The sequence below is a fragment of the Sinohyriopsis cumingii genome, chromosome 13 (assembly GCF_028554795.1).
Source record: "Sinohyriopsis cumingii isolate HCF-2022 chromosome 13, ASM2855479v2, whole genome shotgun sequence".
Classification (NCBI taxonomy): Eukaryota; Metazoa; Mollusca; class Bivalvia; order Unionida; family Unionidae; genus Sinohyriopsis; species Sinohyriopsis cumingii.
The window spans coordinates 4,767,333-4,790,255 of NC_142973.1; the positions used below are offsets into that span (position 1 = coordinate 4,767,333).

General features: G+C 37.9%; 1 protein-coding gene across 2 annotated transcripts in view; it reads left to right on the forward strand.

Moving 5' to 3' along the window:
* The window catches only part of LOC149784874 (neutrophil cytosol factor 2-like), a 98,354-nt gene that overhangs the window by 62,167 nt on the left and 13,264 nt on the right, over window positions 1-22,923 (forward strand). For both annotated transcript variants that reach the window (XM_089978449.1, XM_089978450.1), the window contains 3 exons: window positions 6,246-6,383; window positions 11,923-12,036; window positions 12,816-12,872. In XM_089978449.1, coding sequence (XP_089834575.1) covers window positions 6,246-6,383; window positions 11,923-12,036; window positions 12,816-12,872 — 309 coding nt within the window. The remainder of the gene's footprint in view (window positions 1-6,245; window positions 6,384-11,922; window positions 12,037-12,815; window positions 12,873-22,923) is intronic.

The window sequence follows — 22,923 nt, forward strand, 5'->3', positions numbered from 1 at the left end:
ACGATAATTTGTTTGGACCACCACTAATATGATCTCGTTTTAGTGATATTTTAGTTCCGCATTTGTTGGCGGTTTTTGATTGAAGCTTTTTTACCTGACCGGGGGTCAGAGTAACATTAACATGACTATACGACATTTTTATATAAATAATATTTTTTCTGAATAATTAAAGATTTTCCACTGGTGCATCAACGACCCTCATTCGACCACTACCACCTTCAAGTAACATGGCTTTGTCGCTAAGTATGACCGCGATTGCTCTGTAGGTGCCTCGAATAAGAGGTGGACCAGCTATATCAGGAGGAGGGTTAGTAACACGAGCTCGAAAGTGTATATCAACGACAGATTGCTTGGATAAATCAAGATGTTCCAACGAAAAGTAATAAATCGGATATGAAGTTCTGAAATCTAATTGTGATATTTGCAACCCAGTATCTATATTTTGATCACGTCCCATGAATGACATTAAACGATGATATGCACGCGCTACATGATTTTGACCAAAATTTAACAATATATCTTCAGCTGGTTCTTGATGTCCATTTATCCGTAAGGAAACTTCATTAACTCCAAGGTTGTCAAATATCATATGTGAACGTTCTTGATCATTTATCCTAGCATTATCTTGCAGCGCAATAAAAATATGTCGTGGTGCAGAAACACCTTGTTGTGATGCTATATGCCATGTAAATAAACCATTAACATTACTTTGAATAGCATCTGTGGTTACTGTTAACCATGATAGCAATGATTTACCGCCTTGATCCATAAAAGAGAGTAATTTTTGTTCTTCAGTAATAGATGGAGTCATTACTGGCATCCACAATGAAAGCTTCGATATATTTACTTTACCAGCGTCATCAACAGCAAAACCTCGCCAGATTGCATCATTATCATCACCTTTTCTTACAAGCACAACTGTGTGTTTAGCTCCAAAGATGACCTTTCTAACATTTCTGCAAAATCCAAAGATGTGAGACAGTGGAATTGCACATGAAAAATTTCTATTATTTCCTGACAACGCTGTTCGGCGTGTTGCAAATCCCAGGTTGTAAGCCGCGCTATCATCTTTTACAATATCAAAAGCAGCAGCTGGTCTGGCTGCGTATTCAGGGCCATCAGCAACTGGCTGTGGATCAACTGCAGTACCTACTGGGTGTTTGTATTTTAGCATACCTGATATGATCAGCGTTGTCAGTAATATCCTTGGCAAACATCATTGTTGGACCGGCTGATCTTGTAAAGTTGTCAGAATATCTCGCCAGACCAATTATTGTTGTAGCAACATCAACATCCTTCTGAATTGATTCAATATTTTTTCCATCAATCATGTATGTGGCGCTATCAAACAGTGCCATAATCCCGTTGTTGACAAAACCAACACGCAGATTGGCACCATATGCCGTATTATCCCCCTTTACAAGTTCACCTTCTACTTCAATAAATGCCTCAGCGGGCAAGAAATATCTACTTGTATCATGAACCTGTAATTCGATTCTCCCTCGCTGATTTGGTAGTCTTGCGTCATAAGAATAAAATTGATAATCACGTATAGATTCATACTTAAGGACAAGTGCCTCCATATCAAATGCTGGGTCTGATTCGCGCCTGAACATTTTTATTATAGTTACCATTTTTCAAATGATGATCATCGTCGACGAAGACCGCTTCCTGCTTTTAAATTTGCTGTTATATTTTTTTCTGCTTCTTCAGATATCGCCGCTAGTTTTTGATTTGCAGCTTGATCTATTATTTTACTAACATCTGCAGGCATCACCTCAGTACTTGCCAGTTTCACCGGTGATTGTTGTTTTCGTCGCAATAATCGTGCTAGTCTTTCCTTGATCGCCGAGAACGCCTTACCAGCAACATTGACAATTGCACCAGGAGCTTTATCACGAACAATATCAATAGCCTTCATCGATAATTGTTTTGCAACAGGTGCTACTTTTGGAGCTATCCTTGTAAATAATCCCTGAATAACATCACCAAGTCCATTTCCGTAAATAACACTATAGATTGGTAATCGTGAGTTTACCGCTCTAACCTGTGTGGGTTTACGATGATTATCATGCACAATCATCTTATTTTATTTACCATTTATCTAACAACTAGTCATCAACGAGCTCATCAATAAGTTCTCGGTAAACGCCAATATCCATGATACCACCTTGAAATAGTCGCCGACAAATATCAGCTGCTTCATTAATTATTTCTGGTGAATTATTTCCGGCACGTTTTCCTCCTATGAGAACTTCTAACCGTGACACGTCATTGATGATATTATCAGGACATAAACCAGATCCTGTTTTAGGTTCATCTTGAGGTGTTTTAAATACTGGTGGTTGCATTACCGGAGTAAGTACTTCAGTGGTGGCCGGGGGTGATCCAGGTGGTGAATCTGTCGGTGTAAATGTCATTTTCGGTGCAGAAATTTTACGTAAAGATGAAGGAATTTTCTTCGAGGAGGGTGATTTAAGTGACTCTTTAGCCCTTTTAATTTCCGACTTCAACCTTTGCTGCGGCGAAGAAGATTGCTGTTGTTCTATTTGTTGCAGAGGTGGAGGAAGCTGATACTGGGAGGACTCTCCTTGTCCTAGTTGTTCCCGTCTCCCTCTAAGTCTATTTACTTCTTCATTAAATCTTTTAAATTCTTGACCTCTAGCTTGTTTTTTATTGTAATATACGCGATATATCCATTTAATGAAATCATCATCATTTGTTTTTCCATAAAAGGGTTTTAAAAAATTAGATTTATTAGATATATTATCTAATATCATCTTAGGTAATTTCTCTCTTTCAGTATTTCTAATTTCCTCAACAACTTCGTTAAATCTTGCAATTAATTTTAAGCTCTCTCCTCCTGATTTGGATTTAGATGCAAGTTTTTTTCTCACATCGGCGACTTCAGTACGAAGTTCTCCAATACCTTCAAGTATTTCCTCACCAACAGGTGGAGGTTGAGCTGCAGCTATGTCAGTTGGAAGGTCTCGTAAAATCTTCTTTGCCTGTTTAGTTCTTCTTGCTATTTTTTCTGATACCGGAAGAAGATCTTCTTTGATGACAGTTGTAACTTTCTCAGTAGCTGCAGTGACGGGTTTAAATAGTTTTTTAGTTTCTTCTTCATACTCAACTTTTGCTTCTTGCTGCGCTTGTAGATTTTTTCTAAATGAGTCTTTGACAGGAAGAAATTTTTTAATTGCTTCTAATCGTTCTCGAGCTGTTCTTGCAGTATGAGATTCTGGATGTATCATTTTATTATAACATAATAATTTAATTAATATCAGCAGAAGAGGAGCAGCAGAGAGGGTACCTACCAACGTTGGTCGTCAAAAAAATAAACAAGAAATAAATAAACACGTAGAGTACTTTATTTTTTCAGCTACTATTTCGAACTGAGGTTTTATTAGTACAATCGGTCATTACAGAAATAAAACATCTCAAGGAAAAGTTCATTTGTAAAATCTTGACCTTTCTACGAGATGATTTTATTTGTTTGTTTTATTTGTTTTGTCGGAATTCTATGGCCTGTTCACCCTCTCTGCTGCTAGTCCTAACATTAACCTCTTAATGATGAGCGCTTAGCGAGACAGTCGTTAGTACCATTTGTATATGTCTTTGGTAGGACTAGGCCATACTTTGAACCCACAATCTCCCACATATGAGGTGGATGCTCTAACCAATGGAGCAGTAATAGTCATACATACACAGTTCTCGGAAACGCCATATCACACATATTTGGACACAAATTCTTTATCTGGGATGCAGAAAACCACTTAGGCAGGAGTCCTCTGCACTCACGCAACAGCTGGGTGGCAAATTCAAAGGCTTGCCAGTCCTGCTTCAACCACCCCCTGAGTGGCAAAATGTGTTGACCAACTGATCATTTTAGCTGTGCTGTTATTTATAATGACAAATCTCAGTGGCTTTAAGACCCCCAGATGTATATGTTGTCATTAGTACATCTAAAGAACATGACCAAATAGCTGGGTAGCAAGTTCAAAGACTTAAACTAACTGCTGGTGGTGGGAAATGTGGTGATATATACAGTGACTGAATTCTGAGGCAGGAAGACCCAGAGATGTACATGTGGTCATTATAAGAGTACATCAAGTGAATAACTTCAGCTTTTGTTATCTTGTATAGCTGAATAAGTAGTGTATATGACCTTGAAATCAAGGCATGTCAAGACTTAAATAAAATGCTGTTTGCAAATTTGGATAAGTGATTTGGGGTTAAAGGGCAAATTGACAAAGATTGTAATGAGATTTAGAAGAGTGCTAAGTTGCTGAAACTGAACAGTAGCCAAGTGTAAGAAAGTGTAATGTGATAACTTAGATGGAACAGTAGCCAAGTGTAAGAAAGTGTAATGTGATAACTTAGATGGAACAGTAGCCAAGTGTAAGAAAGTGTAATGCATGGTTTAGATGGAACAGTAGCCAAGTGTAAGAAAGTGTAATACATGGCTTAGTGTTCGGAATAAGGTCTTTCCTTGACTTGAAAAAATTCAGTCTGATTCTAATCGACAAACAAGAGCTATATGTCAGTGGTGTAAAGAATCTGGAAAATTAAACTCAATGACAACTACTGGTTGTTCTCACCTGGACATTTAGCCATTTCAGGTATGCCCAATATGCTTATAGGAGGTGACTGCATCTTTTGCTGGTGGGACTCATATTTTTACCAAATTAGGAGTCCTCGACTCCTAGTTGTAAAATTGTAAAATCAAGTTTATACTCCCCTGCCACTTCAAACTAATATATATTCCAGAAGACTTTGTTATGATGTTCTTCGTTACTATGTATAATTGGTTATAGCATTTGATTTATATGGTCTGACTGTAACATCTTTATCAACTGACACGCTAAAGCTAGATAACAATGGCAATCAAAATCACATGTCATTCATAATCAGTAAGTAACAATGACCCAACAAAACACCATGTAATAAAGGATGATAATCACATGTCATTCACAATCAGTAAGTAACAATGACCCAACAAACACACCATGTAATAAAGGATGATAATCACATGTCATTCACAATCAGTAAGTAACAATGACCCAACAAACACACCGTGTAATAAAGGCATGATAATCACATGTCATTCACAATCAGTAAGTAACAATGACCCAACAAAACACCATGTAATAAAGGCATGATAATCACATGTCATTCACAATCAGTAAGTAACAATGACCCAACAAAACACCATGTAATAAAGGCATGATAATCACATGTCATTCATAATCAGTAAGTAACAATGACCCAACAAACACACCATGTAATAAAGGCATGATAATCACATGTCATTCACAATCAGTAAGTAACAATGACCCAACAAACACACCATGTAATATAGGCATGATAATCACATGTCATTCACAATCAGTAAGTAACAATGACCCAACAAACACACCATGTAATAAAGGCATGATAATCACATGTCATTCACAATTAGTAAGTAACAATGACCCAAAAAACACACCATGTAATAAAGGCATGATAATCACATGTCATTCACAATCAGTAAGTAACAATGACCCAACAAACACACCATGTAATAAAGGCATGATAATCACACCTGATTTATAATCTGTACTTTTGAATTACATGTTACCGGTTCAATATAATTAATGCATTGAAGCATGAAAATGAAAGATTTTGTTTATATTTCTTTTACTGTATAATTCGGAAATATCTTTTAAAACCACTCCAGTGGCCTATGTGGTTAGAGCATCCACCTCGGATGTGGGAGGTCTTATTGGCAGTCATGCTAAAGACTTATAAAAAATGGTACAAGCGGCTGCCTCATTTGACACTAAACTTTAAGAGGTTAATGTTAGGACTGTGAGAAATGATTATTTTGCGACATACAAAAAATTCAATGCTAGTAAGCGGCTACCCCATAACGACACCAGATGGTGTCGGCGAATTCCAAATTTTCGATAGGGAATGGACTCTGACCCTTCACCCCAACATAAATGTCCAAATATCAAAATGGGATGGCATGGGTCAGAGGAAACTCGACTAATATAAGACGTGCCCATTTAAATAGTTTCTAACAAAACAAGAGAAACCATATTTTGTTTTGGCATTCAGTGACGGATAATTCGCTAGTCCGCTATTTCCTACAATTTACAGCGCGGAAATTTACAATTAATAACTGCTTTTTTATTCGCTCAGGTGTTAAGATATGTTATTGCTGTACATAACCGATACCTTTTCCATAATTCTTGTTGCAGATATTATTCAATCAAGCGCTTATATGTGTACACAAACAACGTTATGAAGAGGCATTGGAGCATCTGCAAAAAGCTGGAGAGTTAGCAGGAGAGTTAAAGGATGAGAAAGAGGTCAAATACGTCATGGATCTCATCCTGGTATTTAATATTTGATCCCCGAGATGGAAAGAATAGTTTAATAAGGAACCAAATCGATTTAACTGGACGACTAGAATGTTCTGATTTACTAAAATGTATGTTTAAAAATGTCAAACGGTCTTGTAAATATACAGAACGTACATTTACAAATACATATGGGAGTTTAAGATACAAAATTTAAGTGTAAAAATACTTTTCCGATTCGAAGAAATAAAAATGTAAACTCGTGCATTGGCAAAATTTACCTAATGCTCTAAATTATTGCTTAGGTTTCAGTGATCCTTGGAAGTTTGAGACAAATATAATTTTTCACATCCCATGTTATAAGTTTCAGTGATTCCTTTAGATCTGAGACTAATATAGGTTTTCACATCCCATGTTATAAGTTTCAGTGATTCTTAGAAGTTTCAGACTAATATCGGTTTTCACATCCCATGTTATAAGTTTCAGTGATTCTTAGACGTTTGAGACTAATATAGTTTTTTTCCTCCATGTTATAAGTTTCAGTGATTCTTAGAAGATTCAGACTAATATCGGTTTTCACATACCATGTTATAAGTTTCAGTGATTCCTTTAGATCTGAGACTAATATAGGTTTTCACATCCCATGTTATAAGTTTCAGTGATTCTTAGAAGTTTCAGACTAATATCGGTTTTCACATCCCATGTTATAAGTTTCAGTGATTCCTTTAGATTTGAGACTAATATAGGTTTTCACATCCCATGTAAGACATAGGTCCTTTGTATGTATATGGTCAGTATGATTCATTTAAAACCCCATATTTTTTCGAGTGTTGTCAAAATTCACAAAATTCTGATTGTTCTTGCTAGTAGGTTTATGTAACTGGCCCTAAAATTTTATATTGTTTCATAGTCTAATTTTGAAAGGTTCTCTTTTTGTGATCTATATTTATTTTAACTTAACTTCATTATAACTTACATTCTCACTCTGCGTAGTTAAGTCGACTTCCATCTTCAGACGATTCTGACCTCTATAAAAGAGATTATTTTAAAAAAAGGAAGGAATAATTAAAGCATAAAGTATGTGTGTGTGTGTGTGTGTTTAGAACCGGCGTTCTTCGTTTTAAAAATGTTCTTATTGATTATTGATTATAAAAAGATTCATAATTTTATTTTTAATTTTTAAAATGAAAATTGGATGAAAAACATGCAAGTTATAAAGAGTTGAACTTGTATATGTTGTACTGTAACTTCTCTTTATTTGTCCTTTTAACTCTTAGTGCTTCTTCGGCCACCTGCTATCGAAATTGTTTCGCGGTCCATTGGAATGTATGATTGACAAATACCATACTCAGCTGAGTGGCCATTATATGAGTAGGACAAATACCACACTAGGCTATGGGCTAATATATCAGTGCGACAAATACCACACTCAGCTAAGGGTCCATACACGAGTAGGATCAATACCACACTCAGCTGATGGACCAATACACGAGTGGGACAAATACCACACTCGGTTATTGGCCAGTACACGAGTGGGACAAATACCACACTCGGCTGATTGGCCAGTACACGAGTGAGACAAATACCACACTCGGCTGATTGGCCAGTACACGAGTGGGACGAATACCACACTCGGTTGATTGGCCTGTACACGAGTAGGACAAACCTCACTCGGCTGATTGGCCAATACACGAGTGGGACAAATACCACACTCGGCTGATTGGCCAGTACACGAGTGGGACAAATACCACACTCGGCTGATTGGCCAGTACACGATTGGGACAAATACCTTACATGGCTGATTGGCCAGTACAAGAGTGGGACAAATACCACACTCGGCTATTGGCCAGTACATGAGTGGGACAAATACCTTACTCGGCTGATTGGCCAGTACAAGAGTGGGACAAATACCACACTCGGCTGATTGGCCAGTACATGAGTGGGACAAATACCTTACTTGGCTGATTGGCCAGTACATGAGCAAGGTGATATACCCTTAATGCCGGTCAGTTCCAGCTGCATAATAGTAACCATGCTATGTTTTGTACTATAGTACGAGGTCAAATCTGGCTGTGTTAGGACGTGGACTCATCTCTAATTTACATGTAGCACTTGTTCACAGTTAGATAGAAACAGCAAAGAATACAAACTTCTGCTGAAGTCTAAAATAAAAACATTTTAAAAAAAAAAATGTATTGTGTAGTTATGTGCGCCTATTAGACCAAACGTTGTTGTATTGCAATTTTGCTACACTTGAATTGAAAAACTGGGTTATAAGATGAATCAAACGACTTTACCCAGTAAACTGTTTGGTTGCTTTTCATCTGATATTGGTCTACGGACAGAGACAGGGGTTATTCCCACCGTCAGGTAAAGCGTGTGTCATACTGTGTAGTTGTCCGTTTGTCCGTCCGTCCGTGCGGCCGTTTGGTTTTTATACGATAACTTTAGTTCAAGACGTATGATCTTGATAAAAAGTTGTGGATGGTTTTGCACTAAGGATAAGAGAGAAGTCTACCCTATTTTTGGAACAAGAATATTAAAGGTCAGGGTCACTGACTGAAGAAATTATTTCAGGTTATACATTTGGTTCTAGATCATATACCTTCAAAACTGAGTGGACGGCTTGCTCGTGGAACAATAAAGAAGCTTTTTTGATTATAAAAAAATAAATCTATAGATTTGGGATGTAAGATCAACGGTCAAGATCACTCTAGCACAAAAGGGAGAACATCTTTAAAAAAATTAATTACACACCACATAACGGCTCCAAACTTTGAGGATAGTTTGCTAATTGGGAAGTAAATAATGTACACTTGTAATGTAAGGCAGGTTAAAGGTCAAGTTCACTGGTTCTACGTGATAATTGATGTTCTATACTGCTGTCTTGCAACATAACATAAATTGTATTGGGTCAAGCTAGGGATCTAATGCTTATAGACTTCAAATGTCAAGGTCACTGTGACCCTTTGTTCTACGCTCTCCTGCTAGCGACTGTATACCAAACTGTTAAGCACGTAGCCGCAGTATAATATACCCAAACTGGTACTCTTGTTAGGCTCCTGACTTTATTAAACGACTAGATATTTCACAAAATTACGTGCTAGAGTGTGACTCGAGCAAGCCACATTGACTTTTAGGATAGTCTTCAAAGGCGAGAGACCAACCGATGACATACCAGTGAACAAAATTCTCCAGTGGAAAGCACGCTGGTGTCATCTTATTATTTGTGAAATTTATAATTAAAGACAACTATTTCTTAATAACTAAAGCTGTACCGATTAATCGGGCCGAATATTGGAACAATCGGTAAGATCGGTATCGGCAGAAATAATCGGTATCGATGTAAACAAATTTCCAAAATATAAATTTAATCATAACATTCATCTTGGCATGGCTTGAATTTTAAATCAGAATTAAATAGTGGAAATTAAGGAATAAACATTTGATTTGGGGGTTAATTGAAAGACAGTATATTCTTAAAAGTAAACACTTTTTAACACGCTTGCTGTAAACTGCCGCTAATTGTCTGCTCACAACAAATTATCAATACCATGCATGCGCTCATCCCAGTCACAGCAGATAACCAGCCAATGAGGCCTCATGTGGCCGTTGAACTTCCAGCATACACATTGCAGGGATGGTCCTGGCTTTTAAAAAATTGTCGCCAACCCCCCCCCCCCCAATCTCAATATTTTGTTGCCAATTTTCAAAAATTGTCGCCAGAATAAGTAGTGAATATTTTTCTAAGACTATTAATGTAATAGGCAATGAAAATTGAAAAAAGATGAGATAGTTATTAATTTATTGACAACAAGCAATACAGCCATAATATTACAAAATAAATCATTACATGACTGTTTTGCACTATTCCATGGTCTTTGCATTGCGCATCACCGTTAGTGCATAGGTCTAGCTGTTTTCACCTGAAATAAATACATTATCAAACGTAAAATATCTACTTTCCTACAGTCTCTCATTTTTTAATAGAAACATCAGGTATTAAGCAAATCTATATTATGTATATTATTTTCCAAATAATAGTTTTGTAAGAAACTTTATTTAGATAATGACATTTTAATACTAAAACCCTATGTTCGTACTTTGCAATGTAAGATAAGTGACATATAATGCGACCGTCGATTTCACGCATTCAGGAATTAAATGCCCCTCCCCCCTCCTCCTTTTATGGCTAGCTTCACAAAGTACATCTCCGTCAACCAGGATTTCAGAAATTTCTTTTTACCGCGCTTTACATGCTTTGCTTGTTAGTGAATTGCTTCTTAAATCCCAGGAATGATCACTGAATGCTGTACATTTTTCCTCGACCAGCAAATTATGATCTCCATTCCCACGAATAAAACTTAACACGAGTCAACTTGACCTGGCATTACTGTACCGTATATAAGCATTGATTGCCATCATTAAATTAAAAGAAGGAATGAAGAAACATATCACAGAGCATATGTGTCCCCCAAAAACTAATTCGGAATAAATATGTTATTTAGTAAAGAGTTTTATTTGCATATATGAGTTAACAATAAGAAATAAGGCGGGATATAAAATGTGGGATATATATATATATATATATATATATATATATATATATATATATATATATATATATATATATATATATATATATATATAATGCTAATTGGGACCTAAGTCAGGTAGAGGAGTATCTTGTGTACAGAACAAGTTATTTATTCGTGCAATAACATCTCAAGTAAAAATCAGTCTTATTGTTGTGTCCAGTATTTCATTTGGGCTGAAATTGATTTATTCAAATTATTTAATTCAAGTTATTCTTCTCTAGAAATAAAATGTGCTCAAAAATAACATTTCTTAAAATAGATACATAGATTAATAGTGAAATACAGGTAAGGCTATATTATTGGATTGTATTATTGCGATTCAACAAAAGACTGTTGGTACATCGCTACGACACAGGCTACCACAAGCACATCAACACTTCCTGCGTTGGATTTGTTTTGGAATACCACTGAAGTTTATTCAGAACTTTAATCATTAGGACTCGTGTGTGTAATTCTTGGATTATTTGGGATTTAATTCGCAATACCATAAATTATGTTTTAAAAATATTTTTCACTTCATTATCAAGGAGAAATAATTAATTTCTTGAATTGCACAAAACTTGTTTGTTTTTGCTCGTTTCTGTTACTTGGTTTAAGACCATAGAGTCGTAACAATAGTAATTAGGGCGATCTTATACATAGGCGAGTTTTGTTTAAGGTAATTAGGGCGAACTTATATAGAAGAAATGTATTTATGTACATGTGCATATGGATTTAGAAAGATGCTTTTGTTACAGTTATTTTGTGATTTTTTTTCTCCTTAATAATATTAAACTTCATTTATAATATTTAGTGGCATAAAACACAAATTAAATTTAAAACGTTTTGTTTGAAATTATTGATGAAAAGATTCACCTCTTTATAATAGACTGCCATGCATGGTCTCTTAATTATCGCTTGAAAAGGTTTCACTATTGTTTATTTGAAAACGTCAAGGAGTTAAACATACGTGAAGGCTCTTTCTATTTCCATTTCAGAATAAACAATATGAAAAACTGAAGCCGATGGAAATGTCATTGAATTATATTTTCCACCCTCCAAAATCTGTGACTAAAAATCTAGACAAAAGGCAATATCTGCCAAAAGCTAAGGTGAGTATACGTCTATCAACACCAAAAGACGCAATATGTGCACGAAGGCCTCACACACACACAAACACACACACACACACACACACACACACACACACACACACACACACACAAGACAAGATTTGCACCTTAAAAGTTAAACTTGATTTGAGAAAGTTAGTAATTTAAGTCCAGACACTCAGAAAGAGTTAACTAGCAAATGTGCATATTTTGATCGGACTTGACGAATCAACATAAGATTGGTGAAACAGATTTTAACTTGTCTGTATTTGTGCATCAGAAAAGCCACTGAACACCGTTGACTCTATAAGGTACAATAGACTGTATAAGATACAAAATAATACCTTGCTAATATTGATTCATACGATAACCATTTGACCACTTTGAATACACTATTTAGTGTACAGGTTCATTCATTTGGAAGTAAATTTAATATAATTTTGTTTATACAATTTAGTGTAGTTAAGTTTCCACACTTTTTATTAGTCGATTTTATAGTAAGCGCACTAATTTTAAATCAAATTTTCTACACGACTGAAAATTATGCCTCGGGGAAATGAAAGCGGACGATACAGATAAACATTTGACCTTTAATGTGTCACTGCTTACTCTTGCATGTGCCAGAAGTGGGTCTTGAGCTGGAGAGATGGGATAGGTGCAAATTGAGTTTGTTACCAGTGCACTATCCGGATCCAATGTGCAAAGTGCATACATTGTTGTACACATAATTTCAGCTGATGTTTCAAATCCATATCTTTAATGCTATTTTCTCTCTTCAGGTTGTAGCAGCTTACAACGTGAACGATATCTCAACAGATTTTGACGGAACTAAAAGGGTAACGTCATAACATTTATTTTGTTGTGTTCAGCGTCAGCATGTTTGGAGTGGGTGGGGGTGGAGGTAAATTTTTGCTAAACCAGGTGTTTAAAAAGCAGTGTACATATAAGGTTTTGGCAAGTTATTTCGCCAATACTGGTTTCTGTGTAAAGAACATTCCAAGTGAGTCTTTTTTCTGATAAAATATATAAATGTTCCATGTGAAATAATTTTCTGTGAGAATTGATCTAATGTTTGTGTTTTTGTGAGAATCGTCCTAATCATTCATATTGGCACGTGCATAGTGATATGGGGCACACTAAGGTGAAAAGGTCACTTGGGGGTCATACAAGAAATCCTATGTAAAAGGAGCCCATAAGCTTAACATGCGCGGGCCACTTGGGTTGAGGATTTTAGAAAGAGACAGGAGGAATAATTGGAGAGGTTTATTCTACAACAGCATAAAGAACAAGCATGTATTTATTATTCAACAACAGCAAGAGCAGGAAAGAAGAAAACGAGAAGATGAATAGAAAATGAAGTATCAAGGACAGAAGAATGACGGTGAAAGCAAAACGTTGTGTGTGCTACAAGACATTTTGGCAGCGTTCAGTTATCTGAGACAAATGTATCAGACCTTTAACTCGACCCAAGAGAAGGAGACCTCCAAGCACTCCATCCCAGCTATCACTACGCTCACTATCAGTGAGATGCAGTTACCACAATCAAACCATCAACAGGAGATGTAGGACTTGGTCATGGTGAGGCTTGACACAGTTAAAGCTCATCACGTTAAGACCACGAGTCTGTCAAAAATACAAAAATAAAACAAAAAACAAAAAAAAAAATTGAAAACAAACACACACACAAAAACACCCAACGGTCTTTTTCAGTCCCATTTATATCTCTTAGAAAAGTGACACTACTCCATGATTGCCAAATCTATTAAAACTTAAATCCTTTTTCACCATGATGTTTGAATGGTGTACGTGTGCGTGTGCGCGTGTATTTATCCATAGTATAAAAATCTAGACAAAGATTTATTTACAAAAGTGAGTAGTGGTTGAAGTTTGCTATCACTCACACGGAACACGTCGTTTTGACCTAATTCCATGAATAGCTACTAGTAGTATAGCAGGCACAATAAAATATTATCAAATGAACACAGTAATAAAAAAAAATGTCCACAACGTATGGTTTTGTTCAAACAGAGACGTAACCCTTTATATGATTCTCTTAAGACAAGGTGGCCATAGGCCATACAAACATTATTGTTACTATTATTATTATGATTTCATGATGAAAGTGGTAGATATTTTTGAGAAAGATAGAGATGGAATTAACATTATGCTGTAGAGAAAGACAGTAAATTAACATCACGAGCACACGGACGAGAGCGAGAGAGAGAGTTAACATTACGCATCAGGGAGAGAAGGAAAATAAACATTACTATATATATATATATATATATATATATATATATATATATATATATATATATATATATATATATATATATATATATATATCCAGAGAGAGAAAGAGAGAGGCTGGAAAATCTTTTTTTTTTTTTGCGGCATTTTAGGACAAAGAAAAAGTAGCATAAGGTTACCTTTTTATGAGTTTCTAAAGACAACGGTAAATTCTGTGTGACAAATGTTCATTGACAAGTTTTTGATTAATCAAGTCTATTAAAAGGTGGTGTTATATTTATTATCGGCTGGCTGACGTAATACTTTTCTGTATACCCACTCCTAAATTTAAAATCTGTCATGTTTTGAAGCACACGCCTTGAGGCTACAATCTTGCAAAGTTTCATAAACCAAGGATTGGAAAAACAGAACAAAAAAGTCTTTATTGCAGTCTTAAAAGAACTAAGCTAAAATATGGGCCCAACTGCACAAGGCGGTAAAGTTATAAACATATATTTGACTATAGTTAAAGAACCGACACATTCAAAAGATTAAAATTCTTCACATAAATTATATGAGATAAGGTGGTTAAACAACCATAACCATCAGTCCCAGTCACTCAAGCTGATGAAGCAGCAGAGGGGGCGAACAGACCAAAAGCTTTTTGCACAATAAGCCCTCCCCACGGAAACTATTCGATAGAAGCGTTATTTCGTCGAAATAACACTTTTATTCAGAAAACGAGACAAAAAAAAATGTCCCCGATCCCTCGAAGAGTTTTCGCGGGGAAATTAAATCATTGATAAATAAATAATGGCAAATATCGGAGAAGCATTCACAACTAGATTGGCACGACAACGACTAGCCGCGATTAAAAAATTTATTCCGGTCCATGATTCCGTTAAAGAAAAATTACGAGCAAGACAAGAAGCGCAAGTTGAGTTTGCAACATCCGCGGAGGAATTATTTAAGCCTATTACAGCAGCTACTGGTGAAGTTAAAACTGCAATTGTAGGAAAACCTGATCCTGCTGACCCTACCAAAACAAAACGAGGGTTACTTCAAGCAATAGAAGAACTTAAACAGCAACAGGCAGATGAAGGTGCTGTAGTTGATCCAGGTGCCGCCGGAGTAGTGACAGTTGCTAAGGAAACATTTATTAATAAATTTACCGAAGATGGTATTACTGATATAAAAAATATTCCACTTACTAGCGTGGATGAGCTTAGGGAGTTTTCTGCTTGGATTGTCTTAAATTATCCTAACCGGCAAGATTTTCTAAAACCAGAAGCTGCTTCAGGTATGACCCTGAATGATTGGAGGGATTATGTTTACAAAATAAACCGAGGTATTTCTCGAATATCTAAAATTGATGATACCTATAATTTCATAAAAACTGGCGTAATTGGGGTTAGTAAGGAACTAAGAGACCAACAAATGAGGGCAAAGGAAAGGGAAAGGCAGGCAAAAATACAGGAAATGGAAATGAAAAGGCAGGAAAGGGAGGAAGAAAAGAAGAAAAAAATACAGGAAAAGGAAATGAAAAAACAGTCGAGACTACAGGAGAAGAAACCACCAGCTCTAAAAATAGACCCCGCAATAACACTGCCTGATCCAGTGCCTGAAATTTCATCACCTGAACAAATGGGGGCTAGCGCTCCTGATGATGATTTTACCACTCCTGTTTCGTCCATCCCCCCAAATATATCAGAAAAAAGAAAAAAATTAGAGGGGGAACTAGCCAATTTAAATGATATATTAAACGAATTAAATGAGGAAATAAGAGAACAAAAAAAATAAAAACTGCTTCTGGTAAAATGGTTTTATCAGATAAAATAGCTCAGAAAAATGATGTAATTTCTGATATTGAAAGGGTACAAAAGGAAATAAGGAAAATAGGAAAAGGTTACACTGGTCGCGGATATAACAACCACATCTGTCCTGACAATATCGTCAATGACGTATCACGGCTAGAAGTTCTCATCGGAGGAAAACGTGCCGGAAACAACTCTCCGGAAATTATAAACGAGGCCGCAAATATCTGTCAGAGACTATTTCAGCGTGGCATCATGGATATCGGCGTTTACCGGGGACTCATTGATGAACTCGCGGATGGTTACCACAGCGACTAGCAAATTTAGTTAGAGAAACAATAATTAAATAAAATGATCGTGCACAATTCTCAACCTAGACACACTAGCGTGTTACCAGTCCGCGTAGTGAACTCGCGATTACCAGTCTACAGAGCAACCTACGGAGATGGTCTCGGTGATACAGTTACTGGTTTGTTTTCAAGAATAGCCCCTAAGGTGTTACCGATTGCAAAACAATTGTCGATGAAAGCTATTGATGTTGTCAAGGATAAAGCCCTTGGATCTGTTGGTGATCTCGCCGGGAAGGCATTCGCGTCAATCAAGGATAGACTGTTACGGTTAACTCGTAGATCAAAAAAACCGCCACCGGTGAAACTGGCCAGTACTGAACTTATGCCCGCGGACGTCAGTAAAGTAATAAATCAGGCTGCCAATCAAAAACTTGCAGAGCTTGTAACCCAAACACCCGAACAAATAAATACAAGCCTGATATCAGGAAGCGGATTTCGTTTTAGAAGACGATAATTTTATATAAAATGTTTAAACCTATATCTGATCCAGCGTTCGACATGGATGCACCAATACTCAAAGATGAGTCCGTGCGTGATTATCAGTATTATTCTTATGAGGCAACAGTACCTAATCAACGCGGACGAATTGAATTACGAGTCCAGGATACAAGTAGATATTTCCTGCCCGCTGAAGCATTTCTTGAAGTCACGGGTGAACTTGTAACAGATGTTGTCGCTAATACAGAATACGGAGCTAATGTTCGAGTTGGTTTTGTTAACAACGGTATCATGGCGCTGTTCAAAAGTGCTTCATACAGCATTGACGGAAGAGAAATTGAAATAATTCAGGATAATGTTGACGTTGCTACAACAATCCTGGGATTAGCGAGATACTCAGATGATTACACTAGATCAGCTGGTCCGACTATGATGTTCGCTAAGGATAATTCTGATCATCCGGATCATAGATCTAGCATTTTTAGACAAGCAGTAAGTCGTGCTGCTCCTCCTGTTGCTGTTGATACAATAGAGAATTTACCATTTCCCAACCCTAATTACAATCTTGGTTTTGCTACGCGTAAATTAATGTTATCAGGTGACCGTAGGAGATTTTCATGCGCAATTCCACTATCTCACATCTTTGGATTTTGCAGAAATGTCAGAAAGGTTATTTTTGGAGTCAATCATACAGTTGTACTTAACCGAAAGGGTGATGACGTTGACGCCATCTGGCGAGAGGATACTGCTGGTGTTGCTGCCGGTAAAGTAATATTATTCAAGCTTGCGTTGTGGATGCCAGTAATGTCCCCATCAATCACTGAAGAGCAACGGCTACTCTCTTTCATGGACACAGGCGGTAAATCATTGATATCATGGTTGACAACAACAACAGATTCCATTCAGGGTGCCGGTGCTGGGCAATTCACGTGGCACATAGCATCACAGCAGGGGGTGTCAGCACCACGACATATTTTCGTAGCACTTCAGGATGGCGCAAGAGTAAATAGTCAAACACGATCGAATATGATATTTGACAAACTTACTGTCTCTGAGGTTTCGCTGCGAATAAACGGGCATCAAGAACCATCTGAGGACATACTGATAGATTATACAAACAATCAGGTCGCGCGTGCGTATCATCGTTTGATGACATTTATGGGACGTGATCAAAATATTGATACCGGGTTGCAGATATCACAACTGGATTTTACAACGCTGTATCCGATTTATTACTTTTCGCTGGAACATTTGGATCTAACAAAACAATCTGTCGTTGATATACACTTCAAAGCTCGTGTAGGTGAGTTTCCCGCTGCTGGTTTTAGAGCGATTGCTGTCATACTCTCCGATAAAGCAATGCTGCTTGAAGGTGTTGGCGGACGAATGAGGGTCATCGACGCTCCAATCGAGAATATGTAACGCAATTAAAATCAAACTTAGGATATAATGTCATACAGTCATGTTAATGTCACCTTGACTTCCGGTCAAACGAAGAAATTGCAATCAAAGAACGCAAGCACGTGCGGGACATCAATAACGTTAAAACGAGATCAACTTGTTGGTGGTCCAAACAAATTGTCGTTGACTAATACTCAGATTAAACATTTTAATAAGGCACTAACAGCAAAAACCGGTGTCCGCCTTGATTTCTCTGCTGCAGCTATCAAGGACATGACCAAAACCGGTGGAATATTTCCTCTTCTCGCAGCAATACCGGCGTTGATTGCCGCGGCAGCACCAGCCGTAGCAAAAGCTGCAGCGTTAGGTGCAGTTGGAACCGCAGCTGGAATGGCACTAAAGAAAGCAACCGGACACGGGTATAAGAAAAAAAAGGGGAGATCCACTCGCGGATCAGGGCTAAGACTACCAGGAACTCCCGCATCATGGTATCCAAAAAAATTCTAACGCCGTTGACGCTTCCAGCTTCTAATTTTGATTTACTCGATGCTGTTAAAAAATTGCGTATAAAACATTTCAGAGGAGTATTTATGCGAGATCAATTACCGACGCGGCCGAATAATCCAGAAACTGGCATTATCAATCTCGACAACAAAGATGGTCCGGGAACTCACTGGGTTGCTTACGCGATCGATCCACGTGGAATTATTTATTTCGATTCGTACGGTTTAGCACCGCCAACTGAGTTTCTCAGGTATGTCCGCGGAGTGCCTCGCACTCTCAACAGCAGATTTTCTAAGAAATCCAAAGGATTTTCAATTCCAGTGTGGCAGTCGACGCTACCAACACAAACATTAATTGATCCGCCCATTTGTGGAAACGAGGTTTTAAATGTTCTTGATGCAATCTCAAGAAATCCAGCAACTCCTCCGCATCGAGTAGTGTATGAATATACCGCATCGAGAAATGCTAGGCATTTTCATGCTAGCATTTGAAAAACAGCAATAAGAATAATGGTGGATATTTACGGAAGACCTTTCACAAGAAAAGTCAAACCTGGCACAGATGTTGATCTCTCAAAATATGCGACCCGAGATGAAGTCGATAATCTTTTGAATATAGCTGGAGTTGACCCAGATGAAGTTGCTATTTTCCAAGACAAGCAAGGAAAACTAAGAACGAGCAACATTAAGTGGAATGATATAATTCGCAGAGTTCTTGGAGCTACCAAGGATAACTTCGTTGCATTTAGTGATGGCGGCCGGATCAAGGACTCGAATATATCAATCGCAAGCATCAAAGACAGTATTGATAAAGGTGTTGATAAATGTGTGAAAAAAGCCGGTGACACGATGACAGGCGAACTCAGCATGAATGGAAACAAAATAACCGTACTCAGAGATCCAGCCTCGAACGACGATGCAGCAAACAAACAATACGTCGACGCGCAGTACAAACTCGTTGTTGACCTAGTCAGCGACAAAGTAACAAAATCCGGCGACGTAATGACCGGCGGACTTGACATGAGCGGCAACAAAATAACCGCGTTAGCAAATCCCGAATCCGACCAGGATGCGTCAAACAAACAATACGTGGACATCGTCAACGGTAAACTAAATACGCTGCGTGCAGAGTATGATGTTCACGTGGGCGCGTTTACAAGACTTCGAAGAAACTTCTCAAAAACTGATGAGGCCGTGGATAAGTTCTTTGGGGATCCTCCAGTCGTCGACACGAAACTTTCTGAAATCATACCAAATCTTACTAATAACGCCAACGATATCAATAAGATTAATACCCGGTTAGGTGTAGTCAGAACGGAAAAAAGTTTTTCAGATCAAGTTCAGATAATAGAAAATAACATTAACACGATCAAACAAACACAGCAGAATATAGTATCGGGTATTCCTGAGATCGTTAACAAAACCAGTTTGATTAAAGTTCCCACTGGAGTTACTCCCGGGCATATCACCAACATCGTATTCACGGTATCATCGGGATTCGCAACATGGTCACGACAAAATAACAACACTATCAAATATACAGCAACAGCCACCGGTGTTTACAGGTTGTCTGTGTTTTCAGCCGCTAAATTTGAAATCTTCACAACATATCCTTGGAGACATTCCACCGATAAGTATTCCGGGGTTTGCACTGTAATACTAAACAGCGGAACCGAGGAAACATTTATGCTTGAAGCCGCCGACGATACTTTAACAGCAACATCTTACTGGTGGTGTTTGGAATTCGTCGCTTCAACACCTCAATTGGTTACCGCGTAATTGAAAATCGCCGGCGATTTTAAATAATAATGTCAACGTTGAAATCCGAAGGATTTCCAGATGCTCAACAATATCGATATAATCAAGTCCGTGAGTGGCAATCTGAGTTAAAAACTGTCATCGAAGTAACCAGTCAAAAAGTAAAAAAATACCGCAGACGCATAACAGTGTTAGACGTTATGGTTTATTCAGTATCCGCCGTTGTTGCATCCGCGGGAGTAATACTATCAGCGGTCACTCCAGTGACTGCAGTAGTCGCTGCCACGATCTCTGTTTCCGCTGCTACAGCAACAGCAGGAGTTTTCGGCATCATAGCAAAAAAAATATCCTCGTGCGCGGTCACAAAATTACACGATTACACGACAAAATTAAATACAGCCACGACCGCATATCAGAAATTATCATCGCTGATATCATCATCGTTAGACGCGCAATCCAGCGACGCTGCGTTGATATCAGATTCTGAATTCAAACTAATGTCAGATGTGTACAATGACTATTTGAAAACTAAACAAATAAATAATGTCACTGATGGCAACGCCACAGGAACTGCTTCAGCAAATAGTCACAAACACAACCCCGGTAAAAACAACAATGATTTCAGTGTCGTCGACGAAACCAGAATTCAGTATTAATTTTCGAACTCCAATTCGGGTAAGTGAAATCGCGTTGGCGAAGCTCAGTGTGTATCACAGCTGGCCCAATATCAGGTCGGAATCATTTTCCGGTCAGCAGCCGAATAATTCATTCGTGTTCGGGAAACCCAGCACGGACCCACAACGTGAACTTGAATGGGATACAATTACACTCCCCACTGGGAGTTATCAGATCGAAGAAATCAATAATGAAATACAACGCCAAATAAAACGAATCACCGGCAAGGAAGCTAAAATATCCATAACAGCTCATGAACCAACGCTGTCTACGGTCATTGAAATCTCAACACCGGGATACGCTGTGGATATTTATAACAGCTCAATCAGAACCGTATTAGGATGGCCACAAGAACAACCCGAGGTCGAACCGGATCCACCAGAACCTAAAAAATCGGATTTTATGACCACCAAGGAAGAAGAACACGACCTTTTCGCGACACCGTGGACCGACAGGGAGGGTAGACGTCAAACTCCACCACTATATGATGGTGTTTCATTCCCGGAAATCTCCAAAGACAATTTGTGGGTAAGATTTACCCGAACCGGTCACCCTGGTTCCCTTAATATAGACATACGCGGAATAGAAAATAGGTTATTTGTTCTGATCAAACAACATCATCAAGAACAGCTAGGACTATTGCGGGGGTATTTTCAAGAGTATATTTCTTCCAGTGATAAAATCGCAACTCGTAATAAAATTATCACCACGTTAGAAAAACTAAATAAACTCGCATCCATAATGGAAAAAATACATCAACTAGTAATTCAAAATCTTCTTCTTGATGTTAACACGAAAGAAAGAATAAAATTTGCAATCCTGTATAATATTACCGGGGATGAAATTCCAGATTTTAAACTTCCTGGATATAACGCACCTGCGCTACGAGAATCAGTCCAAGATCTCATCGAGGAATCTTTCAAAGATATTTCTGCCGCGTATGCGAAAATAAAACCACAACCTGTTATTTTAAGACACGACAACAGTACAGCATCCGATGGCAGACACATCTCACCCGGGATCGTAAATATCACAGATGTTATTGCGGTCAATCTTGTATGTGACGTCATTGACGGTAGCTACAGCGCATCAGATACTACGACGGCCCAACAGGGGTTTATCCTGTATACGTTTACACCAAAAGACCCCCCTGGTTTTCTGATTGTGCAAGAACCAATCAATGTGGTCTATCTGCGGTGTAATAATCCGTGGTTGTCAACGATAAATTTTAAACTCACCGACCAACGGGGGGGGTTGTTGGACCTGCGTGGCGAGACTGTCTCCGTGAACTTACTGGTGAAGTCCTGAAACTCTTCGAGTTTCCACGCTCACGCATTTAAAAAAAAACAGTTGTATATAATGTGTGAATACATTCACGCACGAGTTCATATTCATGATAAGCAAATTCTTCACGAGGCAATAAAAACCGCATTTGGAAACTCAAAGAGTCAGCCCCCTAGGGTTTCCCTAGGGGAACAGTATTTCCCCGTTAAAATAATCGTTGACGTGTATGGCAACGAAGACTTCTTGTTAACGTCGTCACAATTAACACAGCTACAGCAAAATCATATGATCACAGCTTGGTGTCAACGAGAACAGATTATGAACTATTCTCATTGTTGTATTGATGTTGAAACGCTTAAGCAAATCCTGGAAGTCTAAGGACTTCTCATGTAAAACTCGAAGAGTTTCCACGCTCGGGCAAAAAAAATAATACAC